General features: G+C 53.2%; 1 protein-coding gene across 1 annotated transcript in view; it reads left to right on the top strand.

Annotated features, from left to right (window-relative positions):
- The window catches only part of CREB3L1 (cAMP responsive element binding protein 3 like 1), a 35,503-nt gene extending 18,507 nt beyond the window's left edge, over nt 1–16,996 (top strand). Inside the window, exons 2-12 of the mRNA XM_025928539.2 lie at nt 655–883; nt 4,144–4,328; nt 7,345–7,423; nt 9,119–9,276; nt 9,951–10,100; nt 10,253–10,311; nt 10,510–10,578; nt 12,393–12,492; nt 13,409–13,535; nt 15,834–16,101; nt 16,280–16,996. Of these exons, the coding sequence (XP_025784324.2) occupies nt 655–883; nt 4,144–4,328; nt 7,345–7,423; nt 9,119–9,276; nt 9,951–10,100; nt 10,253–10,311; nt 10,510–10,578; nt 12,393–12,492; nt 13,409–13,535; nt 15,834–16,101; nt 16,280–16,316 (1,461 nt within the window). The 3' untranslated portion in view covers nt 16,317–16,996. The remainder of the gene's footprint in view (nt 1–654; nt 884–4,143; nt 4,329–7,344; nt 7,424–9,118; nt 9,277–9,950; nt 10,101–10,252; nt 10,312–10,509; nt 10,579–12,392; nt 12,493–13,408; nt 13,536–15,833; nt 16,102–16,279) is intronic.
- The last annotated feature ends 1,935 nt before the right edge of the window (nt 16,997–18,931 follow it).

Below are 18,931 nucleotides of genomic sequence, written 5' to 3'. Positions count from 1 at the left end.
ACCCAAGCAACATGGCTTCAGAGTCTAATCTCTTGGCATAAAGAAGGAATGTCTTGGAAAGGGGAGAGTCTGGTGGCGTGAGGACAGGCAGGACTGTGCTAATGAGGGGAGTAGAAGCCTTGATAATCCCACCACCTTTCAGTCTAGCAAAAAGATAGTACAAAAGTCATTAATATTGCCTTTGAGATGCAAACGTGCTGGCATAGACACACATTCTTTACTTAGCCTTCCCATGAAGTAGGGTGGACAGAGAAACAGACTCAGGCAGTCTGAGTGATTGAGCCAAGGTCTCAGAGCCAGAACTACAGCATAGCATCCGGTCACCTGTTCAGGAATGCTGTTACGCCCTCCACATCTCACTCTTGAGAATGACGACAGTGAGGCTGGAAGTGGCAGTGGAGACGGTGGTAGTGAAGGTAAACTGGTGACAGCGGTGACGGTCATGATACAAACGATACTAGTTGGTCCTGAGGATGTGGGTAGTGGGGAGGTTGGTGGCAATGGCGGTGGCATTAATGATGGCAGGAAGAATAACGGGCAGGTTGCACTGACAGCGGTGGTGGTAGCAGGCCTGAGGTGGGGGGCAGCACAGCAGCACCTGTGCCCCCTTCCCAGGCTAAGCTCACTGTCCCTGCTTCCCTCCTCCTTCCCTAGCATTTCCCTGAGCACCTGGACCACTTCGCGGAGAACATGGAGGACTTCTCTAATGACCTGTTCAGCAGTTTCTTTGATGACCCTGTGCTGGACGAGAAGAGCCCTCTACTGGACATGGAACTGGACTCCCCCACACCAGGCATCCAGGCTGAGCATAGCTACTCCCTGAGCGGTGACTCAGCACCTCAGAGCCCCCTTGTGCCCATCAAGATGGAGGACACCACCCAAGGTACAACAGGGTAGAAGGACCTAAGGACAGCACGGGCCCAGGAGGGGAGGAAGCTTGTGAGGGGTTGGGGGCGGGGGGGGGAGGCCTTCAGGCTAAGACTCCCAGAGGCACACAGGGGAGTCACCCACAAACACCTCTCAGAGGAGTTCGGCCTCCTGCCTTTTTGTTCTCGCTCATATCAAACCCATACGGGCACTTCTCAAAAGGCTGTTTTGCTGGCTTAGATCAGTTGTGAGCAACGGGTGATTCCTGGACCAGCAGCGTCACCTGGGAACTTGTTAGAAATGCAGATTCTCAGTCCGCCCAGACTTGCTGGATCAGAAACCATGTGGGTAGGGCCCAGCCTTCCAGGTGATTCTGATGCACACTTGGGTTTGAGAACCACTGACTTAGAGGAAACAGTGGGGGGAACTAAACCATAAATGTGGACAAGTTTCTGAGACTCTGGAACCTTGCCACCCTCTCATACTGCACTGTCCTCTGAAATGCTGCCTGGGAGAGATGCCTGCGCCCTAGTTTTATTCTCGAAGGTATAGTTCCCTAAAGCTCCCCTCCAACCAACCTCCCCCCCCCCCCCCCCACATCCTGCCTGTTTAAGCAAAGGGCCCTTTGAGTCTCTCCTGTCTGGTAACCAACACTGGACAACCCCAGACTGTGCCCCACCTAGAAATGGCCCCTTTGGATGTTTCCTCAAATACAGGTGGTCCTGGCCCTGTCACATTTGGTTAGGTGATCATGGATACATCTCTTAGCCTCTATAAAGCCTCAGTTTCTTCATCTACAAATGGGAATAACTATAAATATTTCTATAGTACTGTGTGGTTTACAAAGTATCTTCATGTTAATTATCTCATTTATCTCTCACACTTTTATCTTTATCTCACACTTTTTTCTTCTCGCTTTTATCGTGATCCCCATTTGTCTGATCAGAAAAATGAGGCTTCAGGAAAACTAAGCTGTTTGGGTCACACACACAGTAAAATGCATAGTAGGGACTTGGGAGCAAGCAAGCTCCTTGATACTAAACCTCACACCCTCGCCACCACATTTTTCTGGCTCAAGGGCCAGCAGGGGGTACTGGGTTTGAACCCAAACAGGCTTTGGTGTGCATCCTGATGCCTCCACTAGCTGCTGTGTGATCTTGAGCAAGTTGCTTAATCTCTCTGGGCCTCCATTATAAAATGAAGATAACATATGTGCCATAAGTATTCTGGCCTTGGGGGGGGTGGCGCCTGTGTGGCTCAGTCTGTTTACTGTCAGACTCTTGATTCCAGCTCAGGTGGTGATCTCGCAGTTCATGGGATCCAGCCCCAAGTCAGGCTCTGCAGATTCTGCTTAGGATTCTCTCTCCCTCTCTCTGACCGTCCCCTACTTGCTCTCTCTTTCTCTCTCTCTCTCAAAATAGATAAACATACATTAAAAAAAGAACTCTGGCCAGAATTTTTAAACATATACATAAAGTACCCAGTTTAGTGCCCAGTACATAATATATAAAAAGAATTAGTGGCCATTTTAATTGTGCATATAAAAGTCCTATTTAATAGGACTAGGCTAGAACCTAGGACTAAAACAATGAACGTTTAATTCCTCTTTCTCTTCAGAGGACAATGGTTTTGAATGAGTTTCTTAATATTCTTATCTATTAAATGGGGATGATAATAATAGTGCCTGCCCCATAGGATTATTGGGAGGGATAAATGAGTTCATATGTATAGAGGGCTAAGAGCTGCACTTAGCTGCTTCTGAGGGTCTTTGAGATTCCCTAGGGGCAGAGATGGGATGTTATACCCCACTCCACTCACCCCTGAGGGCAGGGCCACCACCTGGGCTTTAAATGGCTGCAGGGCTTGTGGCTGCAGAGGTCTTAGCTTCCCGACATGCCCTGGCCTCTTAGCCAAGCCTCTGGAAGTCATGTCAGTTAGTCCTTAGGCCCCACCCTGGAGAAAGGCAGCATGTGGGGCAGACCCCCCTCATGGCAGGTTCTCCATCCACCCCCGCTAGGCTAGCCCAGCTCCTTGGCCTCCCCAAGTCTATTTTTAGAGCAATTTGTCTGTGGGCCCTTTGCAGGGGCAGCTTCCCGGAGGCCGGACAACTGGCCCTGTAATTTGGGAAGATTGTGGGTGTTCCTGGAGCCCTGGGGCAGCCTGTGGCCCAGAGCCAGGGCGTTCAGGCTCCCAGCTGGGTGGGGCCTCGTTTCTGAGGTGGGACCAGGCACCACTGACCCCTCTCCCTACCCACAGCAGGCCCCAAAGGCCAAAGCCCCCTCGCCCTTTCCCTGCACACTGGCTCCCCAGACCTGCGCCTCACCTCACCGCTGCCTGGGGCCTGCTGGGGCCACCGTGGGCAGGGCTGACTTAGGGTGCAGGACTGTAGACACTCATCAGGAAAAGGGGTGATGCCTGCCAGCCCTGTGGCCCAGGTGAGGCCAGAGCCCCACTAAGTGGGCAGGAAAAGGACACTGCCGTGGGAAACCTGAACATCACACCTCACCACCAACATGACCCCCACCCCCATCACCAGGTCCTGTGGATTCTCTCTTCCACATCTGTCCCCAATATGTCCCTTCCTCTCCATCCCCACTGTCACCTCCTTTCCTCAGTCTTCATCTTCTCTCGCTGGGCTATTTCACCAGCCTGCTGAGAGTCTCCCTGCTTCTGTCTTGCCTGCAGTCAGTCCAATCAATGCATGCACACACGCAGAACGATTTTTTTTTTTTTTTTTTGATATTACAAATCTGAGTGCGCTTAAAACCCTTCAGTGCTTCCCCATTACCTTTAGGACAAAGTCACAGCTGTGAGTCTGGCCCATCTTCCCCTTTCCTTTCCATTCCAGCTGCCCTAAACTTGCTTGTGACTGTCACTAGGTCCCCAGCACCTAGCACAGTGCTCAGCAGATGTTCCCTGGATGGCAGCCATTGTGGTGACCATAGCTAGCTTTTATTGAACGTTTACTTCTTGCCGGGCACTTTTACAGATGAAGAAGCTAAGGCTCAGAGAGGTTAAGCAACTTGCCTAAGGTCCCATAGCCAGTCAGGAGGGGTCCAGATCTGTTGTCCACACCTGCTGTGTGAGCTGCTGAATGAAGAAGATGCCCCACGTCTTCTGGCCCCAGCCTATGTCACAAGCAACCCCCTCTGCCCTTGCCTGCCTGCTGCCCTCCGTTCCCTGGCATCTCAGTCCAGAGGAGCTCCCAGGGGGAGGAGGGGGGCAGAGCCCTCTGCTCGGGGAGTCCCCTGAGCCTGGTCCTGCCCCCTTCCCCAGACGTGGAACAGGAAGCATGGGTGCTGGGACACAAACTGTGCTCCGTCATGGTGAAGCAGGAGCAGAGCCCGGAGCTGCCTGTGGACCCTCTGGCCGCCTCCTCAGCCATGGCTGCTGCTGCTGCCATGGCCACCACCCCGCTGCTGGGCCTCAGCCCCCTGTCCAGGCTGCCTGTCCCCCACCAGGTGAGCCTGGGGACGGTTCCCAGGGGCTGAGGGAGGGAGGCAGGGTGGTGGGTCTCTGTGGGAAGAGGCCTTCAAAGCCCTGTGTACCCCAGGGCTACGTGAACTGGGAGCCAAGTGACCCTTGGGACTGAGGGTCAGAACTCCCATGGACCCCCTCACCTTCCTAGAATGGGCACAAACCGTAGCACCCTCGGAGTAAGCTGGGGGCCTCACTGTGTGCAGAAGGAAGTTTACAAGGACCCAAGCAGGGCTGAGCATCAGGGGCCTGGTCCACAGTCTCAGAGATAGACATGGCACAGGCCGTGTTATTTTCTCAGAGCATCAGGACTTTAAAAAGGAAAGACCAAATATGAGAATTCGAAAGTTTTGCTGTACTTCAGTTGTATATGCTCATGAGATCAACGTTTTTTATCTCATACACTCATGCCATCAGCCCACCTTCCCACCTCCCACCACCACCACCCTCCATGATACATGGATAACAGCATTCAGCTATAGATCCAACATCTGAAGAGCCTCCTGGGCCAAGTCTCTGGGCCCTGCCTGTGTCCTGGCTCTGGGCACGTTGCCTTCTTTTTATTCCTTCAGCTTCCTTGTCTGTAAAATGGGAGCATGAACTGGCTCTAAAAGGCTTCTTGGCCCGGAGTCTACAATCTAAGGGCCATCTTAAAATCCCTAGTTACGGGTTTGACTAGCTCTGCCCCCTGCTGGCCACGCATCTCACCCGATCAAAATGTATGTGGCCAAAGGCAAGCTCAGCCCCTCCCTACCCCACCATCAACCCGTTGGACCAAGGGTCTGCTGCAAAGGTGGAGGATCTTTTGTGACCACCTCCAAGGCTGGCTCAGCGACTCCTCAGGCCTTGGCAAAGCAGGAAGGGAAGGCGCGGCAGCAGCCCCCAGAGTCTTGGAGGTTGGGCACGTGCCTCAGAGAAGGAAACTGAGGCTCAAGGAGCTAAGCGACTTGCCCAGAATCACACAGTCAGAAATAATGAACGGCATTCCAAACTCTGCAAGACCCAGAAGCCCACACTTCCCACTCTACTGAGGTCACAACACCCTTGTGGAAGGCACAGGAACCAGAAGTTGGCATTGTCAGTCACAGGCTGTGGGACCCACCCTTTCCATCACAATGCCTTCTCTGTCACTTGAGGGCTGAGCTAGGATGCAGACCAGGGAGTCTCCAAGGTCTCTGCCAATTTGAACCTTCTGCGATTCTTACTCATCTGCCTAAATTGGGGATTCTGTGTCCCACCCAGAATATCATGACCTCTCCCTGCTGGCTGCAGAACCAGAGGGGAGCCTTGGTCCTGAAATCCAGCACCCAACAACACAGTGCCTTCCTCAAAGAGAACACCACTTAGGTACATGTTGATCATCGTGTGTAGGCAGCCATGTGTGTTCTTGATGTCCTTTCTGTAGCAGCAAGTGGGAATATAAAGAAATAGGGGGGCGCCTGGGTGGCGCAGTCGGTTAAGCGTCCGACTTCAGCCAGGTCACGATCTCGCGGTCCGTGAGTTCGAGCCCCGCGTCAGGCTCTGGGCTGATGGCTCGGAGCCTGGAGCCTGTTTCCGATTCTGTGTCTCCCTCTCTCTCTGCCCCTCCCCCGTTCATGCTCTGTCTCTCTCTGTCCCAAAAAAAATAAATAAAACGTTGAAAAAAAAAAAAAAAAAGAAATAGGGATGCGTGTTTGTTTAAAACATAGATCTAGGGGCGCCTGGGTGACTCTGTCGGTTAAGTGGCCGACTTCGGCTCAGGTCATGATCTCTCAGACCGTGAGTTCGAGCCCCACGTCGGGCTCTGTGCTGACAGCTCAGAGTCTGGAGCCTGTTTCAGATTCTGTGTCTCCCTCTTTCTGACCCTCCCTTGTTCATGCTCTGTCTCTCTCTGTCTCAAAAATAAATAAACGTTAAAAAAAAAAAAAAAAAACCATAAATCTAGTTCTGTTAGTCCCTTGCAATCCAACCCTTTAGGGGCTCCTTATTGTTGCAAACTTCCTTGTCTGGTCCCTTTCTACCTTCTGTGAATCCTCCCACCACCCCCACGCCACCCCCTCGCCAAGCCATCTGATCTTGTTTCCTACCCCTCCACCCCTGGCACATACCCCTACCCTCTGGACACCCTGAATACTGAGTTTCCGGATCCAGCCATGCTCTCTGGCCTCTGTGCCTTTGCAGATACTTTTCCCTGCGCTTGGAATGTCTTTCCACTCACCACTGGCCCCATCCTGTATTTGGAACATTCCTGTTTATACTTCAGGACTCGTTTCAAACTTCAGTGGCTGAGGGAGCTTACCTTGAGCCCCCAGCCAGTTCATGCCTTCTTAGTCTGTGCTATTGTTACCGCTCACTGAACAGCTTCAATGTGCCAGACGTTACCTCTCATCCTCTCCGCAAACTCTCTGCAAACCACATAGCAAACCACATAACACCATACCACAGCCTACCGCCTACGTGGCCTTCACAGTCCGTGCAGGGCAGCCTCCACTAAAAAAAATGGCCTTGGCCTTGGAGGTCACAAGAAGCTCTCCTTCTCTGAGCATAAGGTCTAAACTACAGTGGGGCACTTGGGTGGCTGAGTCAGTTGAGCGTCCGCCTTCGGCTCAGGTCATGATCACACAGTCCGTGAGTTCGAGCCCCGCATCGGGCTCTGTGCTGACAGCTCAGAGCCTGGGGCCTGCTTTGGATTCTGTGTCTCCCTCTCTCTCTGCCCCTCCCCTGCTCATGCTCTGTCTCTCTCCATCTCAAAAATAAATAAAAACATTTTAAAAACTTAAAAAAAAATAAATAAACTACACTAACCACTTGACCATCATTCTCTTCTCTTAGGTCTGACTTGGCTTCTCCAAGCCTGAAAACCTGCCTCTGCTCCCTCTGGGCTGTGCTCGGAACACTGAGCCCCGCCACCTCCTTATGTGCAGAGCAGACTGCCAGACTCAGGGGAGGGTGGGAGGTTGAATGGCTTGGTGGGGACAGCACCAAGGACAGCTGATGGAGATGGACCTATGTCTTCCTCAGGCCCCAGGAGAGATGACTCAGCTGCCAGTGATCAAAGCGGAGCCCCAGGAGGTGAATCAGTTCCTCAAAGTGACACCAGGTAAGTATGTCCAGAAAGGGACTCTGCCTCTCTCCAGTCTTGGGCAGACAGCATCCCTACTCCCTTGGCCCGGCCCACCCATCTCCCTTGGCAACTCCCATCTCTCTTGAGAATATCCTTTCCTCCCTGCCCTTCACACTTTCCCTTCCTCAAGCCCCCTTCTTACCCAATCTACAACTGTCATCTCTGTTACTGACACTCTCTCACCCTGTTTGCTAATCCCCCTCCCATCATTCACTGATGATGCCCGCTCTGTAGCCATCCATCCTTCCATCCATTTATCCATCCATCCATCCATCCATCCACCCAGTGAGTTCATTGTGCATGTCCCAGTACCAGGAGCTGGGGAAGCAGAGAGAGAAGACAGTTCCTGTGCCCAAGGAGATCAGAGTAATGAGGGCCAATATCATAGCAGCCAAATGGATTAAAGTTGGCAGATCCCAGGAGGCCTTGGAAGCCTCCCAGATCTGACAAGGAGGAAGGGAACAGAGGAAGCTTCTTGGATTGGCCAGGAGAAAAGGCTAACTGAATCTTTCCAGTCCCACCCCATTAATCCATCAAACATTCATGAAGCATCTACTATGTATCAGACCCTGGGCTCAGTAGCACATGCTTTAGAAGGATGAATAGGGCCCCAGTTTCACCCTCAGGTTGCTCACTTCCTTGGAGAGAAGACTCACAGAAGGCAGAAAGGGGCCACTGTGAAAACACATCGCCTTGTAGAGCGCCCTTCCATCCGTAAAGCATTTTTACAAACATTAGCTCATTCCATCCTCGTGGCTCCCTTCCAACAGGAAAGTGAGGCTGGGAGAGGCTAATAAACATGACTGTAGGCCACACACTTGGGGCAGGTGACAGCAGAATTTGAACTCGGGCTCTCTGGCTCCAAGTTCAGGGCTCTTTAAGAGGCAAATCAAAGTCTGGGAAAGGAGAGAGGACTCCTGCAGGGGGCAGTTTGGGGCAGAGTCTAGAAGGATGCAGCTGTTCCTCCTAAGCCTCAGCCCAGAGCCTTCAGGTCTCCACACCTGTTATTAGCTGGGCTTTCTGTGCCGACCTGGGAGCTCTCCCTGCAGCTAGGCTCTCGGTCCTCATGGCTCTACCCAAGCTTCTTCCTGACCACCTCAAGTGTCAGTCTTCCTGATGCTGTGGCCACAGAGAAGCAACAGGGGTGGGGAGGCTGGGGAGAGCAGTGCCCCTGGCTGGTCTGCCAAAAGCCCAATGCTGTCCTGTTACCCTGAAGTTGAAAGAGGAACCCCTGGGGTTGATGTGGCTAAAAGTTTTGCAGTGGAAAAAAAGAAGTGACAGAGGCTGTTGCTTGCCCAGCCTGATCCCCATGGGTCTGACTGCGGGCAGATTCCAGTCACCTCTGGGGTTACCAAGCTGGAGGCTCAAAGGGTCTGGACCCTGTGAAGTCAGGGATGGGGGAGGGACTTCAAGAATCTGGCCTCCATGATATCCACACCAAGGACCAGGCTTAAGGGAGCCAGACCTCTTTGGCGTCAGAGATGGGATGGCACTCAGGAATCAACTTCGGAGATGTCAGCTCATCTATGTGACATGGCAGAGGGGCTTGTGATGTTACAGCTGGCCAAGGCCCCAGTGTTCCGTTCCCCAGTGTCAGGGCTGGCTGACCTCTGATGTCCAAGCAGAGCTGGGATGCAACCCTGCTAACCTGGATTCCCCCGCTCTCCCCAGAGGACCTGGTGCAGATGCCTCTGACGCCCCCCAGCAGCCACGGCAGCGACAGTGACGGCTCCCAGAGTCCCCGCTCTCTGCCCCCCTCCAGCCCTGTCCGGCCCATGGCCCGCTCCTCCACGGCCATCTCCACCTCCCCCCTTCTCACCGCCCCTCACGTAAGCAGCTGGGGGTGGGCTGACCCTAGAGGCAAGGAACTGAGTAAGTCCACCCTGTACATGACCAGCAGGGAAGGGTCTGGGGAGCCCCAAGCCTGATCCTCATCCCTATCAGAATTCAGAGAGGTGCCTGCCTGGCAGATGGGAGTGAGAATCTTTCAATCCTGCTTTGGGGTGAAGAGGAACCAGGTAGAGAGGTCCAAGAGGCCTGCCAAACCCACACTGTTGCCGAGCCAGGACTAGAACTTGACATTCCTGACCTCTAGGGGGATGGCCCAGGCTCTAGGAGGCCCAAAAGCCCCCAGGAAACATGGAGCTAGGCCCTGAGTCCTGGAATGAGTGTGGAGCCTCCCAAGTGGAGACTGTAGGGACATGAGGGGGCTGCTGCTTAGGGGCTCTGGGCAAGCAAGCTTTGAGGCTGTGGATTCCAGAATGGGATCTAGGGACACCCCCGCCCCCCACCACAATAATAGGCTGAGTGCCTAACATGCTGGGCTCCCAGCACTGTTGATTCATGTTATCGGATTTAATTCAGATCCACCCTCTTTCAGATTGGGAAACTGAGGCTAAGAGAGTCGAGTACCTTCCCCAAGTCACACAAAGAGTAAAGGGCAGAGCTTGAACTGGAATCCAGGGCTGTCTGGTTCCTAACCATCATGTCGTACTTCCCACAGAAATTACAGGGGACATCAGGGCCGCTGCTCCTGACAGAGGAGGAGAAACGCACCCTGATTGCTGAGGGCTACCCCATCCCCACGAAGCTCCCCCTCACCAAAGCCGAAGAAAAGGCCTTAAAGAGGGTCCGGAGAAAAATCAAGAATAAGGTAAAGCATGAGCTGGACCCAGCCCCTTCCCTAGGACTTCCTTGGTGGGTGGAAGCCTCTGCTCCCCTGGTGATGCCAGTCCTAAAATTGAGGATCCCCAGGAAGTGGTTACGTGGCTATGGTAACCCCTGTTCGGGGGCTTGCCCCTCTAGATCTCGGCCCAGGAGAGCCGCCGCAAGAAGAAGGAGTACGTGGAATGTCTAGAAAAGAAGTAAGCATCCTGGGCAGGGTGGCAGGCCTGGGACCCACTCCCCAGCCTGCCCCGCTCTCCCTGGTCCTCTCTCAAAGGGCACCAGAGCAGAGGGCGTGGGGAGCGGGATGCCACAGGGAATGGTGGGGCAGGGGTGGGGGGCGGGCAGCAGTGGGTCTGGAGGCTGCCTCTGAGCCTTTGCCTACCTGGCCCCCTCAGGGTGGAGACATTTACATCAGAGAACAATGAACTGTGGAAGAAGGTAGAGACCCTGGAGAATGCCAACAGGTGAGTTGTCCCACCTGTCTCCTCCCTGGCCCCCCACCCTTCTGCAGCCAGTGCCTGGCTCTGGCATAGCTCTGGGAGGCAGGAGAGAGACGGGGTAACTGAGTTCAGGATGACAGGAACCCTGCGGAGCCTGGGACCCCTGGCCTCCCATCCTTCTTCATCCGCACATAGCTCTATATGCTATGACAGAGCAGGTGCGACGCTTAAATGAGCTGATGTGGAGCAGTGGCTTTCCAAATGTGACCCCAGACCAGCAGCAGCAGCCCCTGGGAACTTTCAGAAATGCTTATTTTCAGTCCTCAAGCCAGACCTAGTGAACCAGGAACTCCCCGGGGAGGGCTCAGCAACCTGTGTTTTAGTAAGCCCTCCAGGTGATTTTGGTGCACCCTAAAGTTAGAACCGCTGGTGTAGGTGTGGCTGCTCAGGGTTCTTCTTACCAACAAACAGCATTGGCACCACCTGCAGAATCAGGATCTGCGTTTCCACAAGATCCTTCAGTGATTCACGGGCACAATTAAGTTTGAGAAACATCAGTGTGGAGCCGGCACAGGGCCTGGTGGCCACATGAAATCACAGCCTGGGTTTTTTGTTTGTTTTGTTTTGTTTTGTTTTGTTTTGTTTATCCCATTCTGCCATGTTTGCGATTCTGGGAAAACCATTAAACCTCTCTGGGCCCCAGTTGCTTTGTCTAAATGGGGATTATAGAAGCTCTGTCTCCCAGGATTTGTGTGAAGGTTCGATGAGACAGTGCAAGTAAAGGGCCCAGAGCTGTGCTTGGCGTTTGAGAATGCTGAATTCATGTCAGCTCTTCTTCTTCTTTTTTTAATGGTTATTCTGAATTCTTGATGGTGCCTAGCCATGAGCCCACAGTAGGTCTTTAATAATTATTTGCTGGGGTAAATTAAAATGACGTAGATGACAGCTGGTAATTCGCAGGTGCTCAACAGAAGGCTTTTTCCTTCTTTCCTCCCTTCTCCCCCAGCTTCTCCAGCAGGATCCAGCCACTCCCCTGATTGACCTGGAGAATGCCCCCCACTCAGGGAAGGGAGGCGGGAGTCCGCACCCCTCACCCCTCTACCTCTGGCCCAGATTCCTCTCTGGCCCAAAATAGGGCCAGGCCCTTGGAGCTATTTCGCCACCTGCTGTACATTCTGGTAACTGCAACCCCACTGCCCGGCTAGGTGGAGGAAAGCGATGGTTAAACTGTTGCTCACCAAGCATGGGCTGAGTCCCCCCTGCGTGTGCCCGGAGGATTCCACGTTGGGTGGGACCCGGTCCTCGCCCTCAGGGAGCCCACAGTTAGTGAAGGAGACTGACATGGCAATCCGTAAATAAACGAAGTGCTGCAGGTGCTGTGATAAAAGCAACAAAACAAAATCAACGAAAATGGGAGTTACCATTTACTGGACCCTCACTACACACCAGACAGCTGCCACACGTGGCCATCTTATCAGCTCAGGGAGTTGTGGGGTTCAAAGACAGGAAGGTCAATTTAGCTGTGGCTGGTGTAGGTGAAGAAAAAGGTGACCTCAGCCCAGGTGGGGTAGACCCTCCTCCCACCCCCACTTTGGTGAGGAGCAACCCTGGACTCCCATAGGGTGACCCAGCTGTTCACTGTGAGACAGGCCCCAGGTCCCCCCAAGCCACACCGCAGAGGAGCCAAGCGGGAGGTGACCTTTTCTGTCGTGACTGAAATGGACACCTGGTGTGGAGGCTAAGGCTGGAGCCAGCCCAGGCGCACCCTGGGAGAGCTCCAGGAGGCAGAGATGCCTGCGGGGTCAGAGCGTGCCAGGTGACCACTGTGCCCTCCTCAGGACCCTGCTGCAGCAGCTGCAGAAACTCCAGACTCTGGTCACCAACAAGATCTCAAGACCTTACAAGATGGCCGCCACCCAGACTGGGACCTGCCTCATGGTAGGTGCTGTTCCCTCACCCCAGGGCCACACAAGGACAAGACTTCCCCAGGCTGGCTTTCTAGGAAAGCAGGCAGAGCTTGGAGGGATTGGCCACATCACCAAGGTACACGATCCTAGTGCCTGGTGAGCTGGCTCCTGCAGACCCCAGCCTCTTTCACCAAGCCCATGGAGCCTTCTAGAACATGACCTTCCGTGATGAATTCTAACACCGTGTGGATGTGTAGTGGCTCACGTGAACCCAGCTAGGGGATAGCAGGGCAAGTCCCTTGAGGAGGCCACTTCTACAAGGCCACTGGGGAGGAAAGGGCTTAAGGAAACACAAGGAAGTTTGGACTTGGTTCTTTCTTTCTGGAACCAATAGTGAGGAGCAGGTTGAGCAAATCTCTAGAAACCCAAAAGAATATGCAAGGTGTGGCTCAGGCCTCTGCAAGACCCTCTTCCACTCTGTCCTGGAAATGTGCGGCCTGCTGCCCCCTGGCTGATCACTCCCCAGGCCCTCTGAGAACCTCACACTGTCAGGTGGCAGTCACCCTGTGGGCAGGGCTCAGTTCCTGGTGCGTGACTCTCAGCTCCTCTTGTGAGAACCTGGTATGATGCTCTGTCCCCCTCCCTTAACCCCCCAAACCGCCACCTACTCCTTTCTCCCTGTCCTGATTCCTCCACCTTATAGGTTATAACCATGTTGACCACTTTCCTCTTTTTCTAATGCTGCCTATGGCGGTTCCCTACAATGAGCTGCGATGCTCTGAGCAGCCTCCCCAACCTTCTCCAGAAAGGGTAGAAGAGCCCACCTCTAGGGGGTAGTTGGCTCTGGGTGCTGCTTTTTTGGAAAAACACAGAGGCTTTTATACCTATTGGTTTGGGGTCAGAAGGATTGAGGGTGGCTCTGACCACCGCTGTCTCTCCACTACCAGGTGGCGGCCTTGTGCTTCGTTCTGGTGCTGGGCTCCCTTGTGCCCTGCCTCCCTGAGTTCTCCTCCAGCTCCCAGACTGTGAAGGAAGACCCCGTGGCCGCTGACAGCATCTACACAGCCAGTCAGAGTGAGTGGGCCAGGCTATGTTAACCTGAACCAGGCCATCTTCCCTCAGCCCCAACTTCCAGACAGAAGCCAGACACGAGAATGGAGCCAGGTTCTGGGTGGGCGTTACCTTCTTCTGTGTCCTCATCTTGCAAATGGGGAAACTGAGGCTCCGAAAGGGCATATGATTCATTCAATGTTGGTTGTAGAATTGGGACTGCAGTGCAGACCCCCTAATCCCAGCCCACCCAAGAGTGGCTCAGAGGGGCTAACAGGAATGTTCCCACCCTAGCCCCGACGAATTATGGTACCAGTGGTCATGGGGCATCTGCTAGATACCATTAGTATTTCAGGAATGGGATGGCAAATGAGTTTCAGTTCAAGGGCCCTTTCCAATAAGATGGTGGTGGCTGTCTGAAGCACTATGTGAAGGACCCTGACATAGCACTCAGAAGCAGCAGGAAGGAGTGCCAAGACCCACTGGTAATGCCTACCTTGGGCAGAAGAGGGGCCATGGTGGTGTGAGCTCAGATATTTTACCGTCCCATAGGGGGTTGTAAGGTACAGTGATTAAGAGCGGGGGGCCTCAGAGTCGGTCGTACCTGCCGTGGCCGTTTGCTAACTGCGTGACCTTGGGCATGTGCCTTAAGCTCTCTAAGCATTAATTTCTTCATCTGAAACGCGGGAGTCACAGCTCTACTCTTACCAAGCACGGTTGTTGTGACAACTAGATGGCAAGGCGCACAAACACTCTTAGCACAGTGGCTGGTGTAGAGCAAGCACTCACTAAATGAGCACACTGCCACCTTTTCGAAGACCACACGAGAGGAGAGAAAAGGTATAATATGTGGGTGGCAAGGGGAAGAACTGGTAGAGGGTGCAGCAAAGAACAGTATGGATTTCCAGAGGCAGAAGATACTTCAGGTAGACCCACAGAGGAGCTTTCTGGCTGTTCATCATTTACCAGGAACGAATTTATCTAGCAGGGCAGGAGGAAGAGGAAACAGATGGGAGGTCAGAGAGGGAGGGGACAGGGAGGAGTGAGATTCGAGAAGGAGAGATATGCAGGGAGAATGAGCTAGACCAGCAGGGCCTTGAGGGGAGGAAGGGGTGGGGAGGGTTAGGGGAAGAGGAAGTGGAGGTGGTGAGTGAAAACCACTCCCTGGACAAGAGTGGCCTGAGAAGACAGGACAGTTGCTAAGGGAGGTGGGCCACAGGGGTGTAAGGGCTTGCGAGTCACGTATCCATTTTCCAAGAGCAGAGGGGCTCTTGTATATTTGGAGGTAGAGGAAACCCCAGGAGAGGAAGGGATGGAAGTTGGGGGTGGGGGCAGCATTAATGAACAAAGCCAGAGTCAGAGGAGGCGAGGGAATGAAGGAGCCCCTTGCAGTGAATGCAGTGCGTGGCAGGCCCTGTGTGCATCTGTGGTAGGAAGTGGCTTCTGGAACTGGCTTTTCAGAGCTGGTGTATTGCTCAATTGCAGGGAGTGCCTTTCACACAGACCCTTAGGTCAGGGCCTGAGGGCTGGAGCCAGGCAGACCTGGGTTTGCCTCTCACCTCTAGCGTCCCCGATAAGTAGAACCTCGGTTACCTGTTCTGTGAAACTGGGCTAAAAATATCTCGTTCCCAGGAGTTTCTGTGAGTTGTTAGTGATTTGATACAGGTCAAAGGGCTTTGCACGATGCCTGGCACAAAGTAAATATCCAGGGGCGTGTGCGTGGCTCAGTCGGTTAAGCGTCTAACTCTTGATCTCAACTTGGATCTTGATCTCAGGATTGTGAACTCCAGCCCCGCACTGGGCTCCACACTGGGCATGAAGCCTGCATAAAACAAAACAAAACAAAACAAGGTCGATATCCAACAAATTTGTTTTCTTTTCCTTCATTTCCCTGAAGGCCATACTAGGGCCTAGAATGGGGAAGAGATTGATTCAAGGTCTCACAGAAAGTGAATAGTGGAGGTGGGATTAGAATCCACCTCGCAGATGCCCCGCCCCGGTATCCTCTGCTTAGGAAGAACTACTTTCTCAGAGTGTTTACTATGAACAGTTCCAATCACTTTCCCTATATTGTCTCATTAAACCACATCTACTTGAGGTTGGCCCTAGTATCCCTATTTTACAGATGAGCAAACTGAGGCTCCGAAAGGCTAAAGCAAAGGCCTGATTTTCCTGAGGTCATGCAAATTGGAAATGTTAGAGCTAGGATTCAAACTCAGGTCTGCAAGATTTCAGGACCCTCATCGTTAACTAGTGGACCAGGAACGCGGCTGGGAGGAGGGGGCCTCGACAACTGAGGCTCACCCTGTGCTCTCTGTCTAGTGCCCTCCCGGAGCCTCCTGTTCTACGATGAGGGGGCAGGCTCGTGGGAGGATGGCCGCAGTGCCCTGATGCCTGTGGAGCCCCCAGATGGCTGGGAGATCAAGCCGGGGGGGCCGGCAGAGCAGCGGCCCCAGGACCACCTGCAGCTTGACCACCTGGACAGCACCCACGAGACCACCAAGTACCTGAGTGAGGCCTGGCCAAAAGACGTTGGTGGAAATGGCACCAGCCCCGACTTCTCTCATCCCAAGGAGTGGTTCCGTGAGAGGTGAGTGGGTGGCCCCTTCCCTTCCTGGCATCCCAGTCTCCACCCATACGGTGCCCTGGTCCCCGTGTCAGCCACACATCCCCAAGGCCCCATCCGTCCCGCATCCTGATCCAGCATGCAGAGGGGTGAGAGGGTCCTTCACTGGACAGATTCACCCTGATTTCTGTTCTCTCTCCAGGGATCTGGGCCCCAATACCACCATCAAACTCTCCTAGGCCGTGCCAAGACCCAGGACACAGGACGTACCCCCTGGCGCCCAGAAGAGGGGTGGTCTTGCTCTCTAACCCGGATCCAGCTTGTACCCCTGCCCCCTAGGCTCCCAGCCCAGGAGAAGGGGTTCCACTTTTCCCCAGACCTTCTTTGCCCCAATCTTTACCAGGGCTTTTCCTTTCCCCACCACAATCGGACTGTTCCCTTGGGCTGACCACTCTGTTCTCACCCCACCCTCCCACAACCATCCGTCCTTCTCAGATAAACCACTCACTGGGCTAACCCCTTCCTTTCTCATAATGACCAACACGACCACTGCCTCCCTGCCCCCCCCCCCCACAAACATACACATCAACATACCGACATACACACACACACCCCTCACCCCCGCCCCACTGTACAGAGACCAAGAACAGAAATTGTTTGTAAATAATGAACCTTATTTTTTATTATTGCCAATCCCCTAAGATATTGTATTTTACAAGTCTCCATCCTCCCTTCACCCCTCCCTTGTTTTATATTTTATGAAGTTAGTGCGGGCTTTGCCGTTCCCTGGCCCTCTCCTGGCCTCCCCTGCTGCTGCCCAAGCCGCTGGGCCTTTTTAATTGCCAAACTGCTTCGTCCATCAGCTCAGCACATGCTTTAAGAAGGCAAAAGTAAAAAAAAAAAAAAGATGCAGCATCAATTCCCGACTTTGTGCCTTTCTTCATGGGGGAGGGGGAGGCGACAAAGACTGAGGGATGGGGGAGTGAGAAGGGGACGTTTATATTCCGACAGGGTCTGATTGGGAGCATGGGGATATGAGGAGGCATTTCTTCTGGGCTCCCTCTTCCAGCCGGGCACAGGATTCAAACTAGATGGTCAAAAGCTTCTGCTATAATCCCCCCACCCCACGGCTCCTCCTCCTGCTGCTGACTGTGGAGGCAGAAGAGCAGATGAGCCACCGTCTTGGCCTTTGGGGATGCGAACTGCAAGTGTCAAGCATCTCCTTGGACCAGACGCTGTGCCACACACTTTGCATGCAGGACCCAGTTTGGTCCTCGTAAGACCCGCCAGCATTTCAGCTCTCGTATCCTTTGCCTCAGCTGGGTTGAAGGTACAGACTCCAGAGGAGAAGAGCTGTGTTTGACTGACTCCCGGAGCTGCCACTCACCAGCTGTGTGTGACATGGCCTAAGGTGGCCTCCAAGCTTCCCGACCCCACACTCCCCCCACCCCGGTACACACCTGTTTAATCCCTTCCCCTAGGGTATGTAGAGGACCTGTAAATATAAGGGGATGTCACTCCCGTAATTAGGTGACCTCTTATAGCAATAGTAAAGAGATTTTGCAGTTGTAATTAAGATTCCAAATCAATTGATTTTGAGTGCATCAAAGGGGAGATTATCCTTAGTGGGTGTGACTTAGTCAGGTGAATGCCATTTAAAAAGGGACTGGGCAGGGGCACCCGGGGGGCTCAGTTGGTTAAGTGTCCAATTCAGGTCATGATTTCACGGTTCGTGGGTTCGAGCCCCACATCGGACTCTGCACTGATGGTGCGGAGCCTGCTTGGGATTCTCTCTCTCCCTCTCTCTCTCTGCCCCTCCCCCACTTGCACTATCTCTCTCTCCAAATTAAATAAACTTAAAAAAACAAAAAACCTTTAAAAAAAATAAAAAGGGACTGGGCAGGGTGCCAGCGTGACTCAGAAGCATCCAACTCTTAATTTAAGTCCAGGTCATGACTTCACAGTTCGTGAGTTCAAGCCCTGCATCCGGGCTCTGTGCTGACAGCATGGAGACTGCTTGGGATTCTCTCTCTCTCTCTCTCTCTCTCTCTCTCTCTCTCTCTCAAAAATAAATAAAGGGGCGACTGGGTGACTCAGTCAGTTAAGCGTCTGACTCTTGGTTCCAGCTAGGGTCATGATTGTGGTTCATGGGTTCGAGCCCCAGGTAGGGCTCTGCACTGACAGTGTGGGGCCCACTTGGGATCCTCTCTCTCCCTTTCTGTCTCTCTCTCAAAAGAAATAAATAACGTTAACAAATAAATAAATAAACTTAAAAAACAAAAAAGGGACTGAGCATCTCCTGAAAAGAAATAGTACGGTGCTGGGGCCTTGAAGCACACAGCCGTGTTGTGAACTACACAGAGGAGGTGGCCTCGAGGAGCTGAGGGCCTCAGAGCTATAGTGGCAAGGCGTTGAATTCTGCCAACCACTTCAACAAGCTTGGAAGCAGACCTCAGCTCCAGATGACACCCCAGGGCAGCCAACACCCGGACTGCAGCCTGCGAGAGCCAGAGCTCAAGACGCGGCTAGGTTGTGCTCTGAGTCATGGAAACTGAGGTCATACATATGTTGTTTTAAACTGCCATCTTTGTGGTGATTTGTTACACAGCACAGGAAAGTAAGATACTATGTAACCGGAATCTCTCCGAGCTTCCACTTCTCCATTTGAATTTTTTTTTCTTCGTTTATTTATTTTTGAGAGAAAGAGACAGAGTGCGAGCAGGGGGAGGGGCAGAGAAAGAGAGACATACACACAGAATCCCAAGCAGGCTCCAGGCTCCAAGCTGTCGGCGCAGAGCCCGACCCGGGGCTCAAACCCACAGACTGTGAGATCGTGACCTGAGCTGAAGTCGGA

The sequence above is a fragment of the Puma concolor genome, chromosome D1 (genome assembly GCF_028749965.1).
Source record: "Puma concolor isolate L17-30 chromosome D1, mPumCon1.1.hap2, whole genome shotgun sequence".
In the NCBI taxonomy this organism is placed as follows: Eukaryota; Metazoa; Chordata; class Mammalia; order Carnivora; family Felidae; genus Puma; species Puma concolor.
Note: the sequence above shows the minus strand (reverse complement) of the source record. Positions and strands in the feature narration are given on the sequence as shown.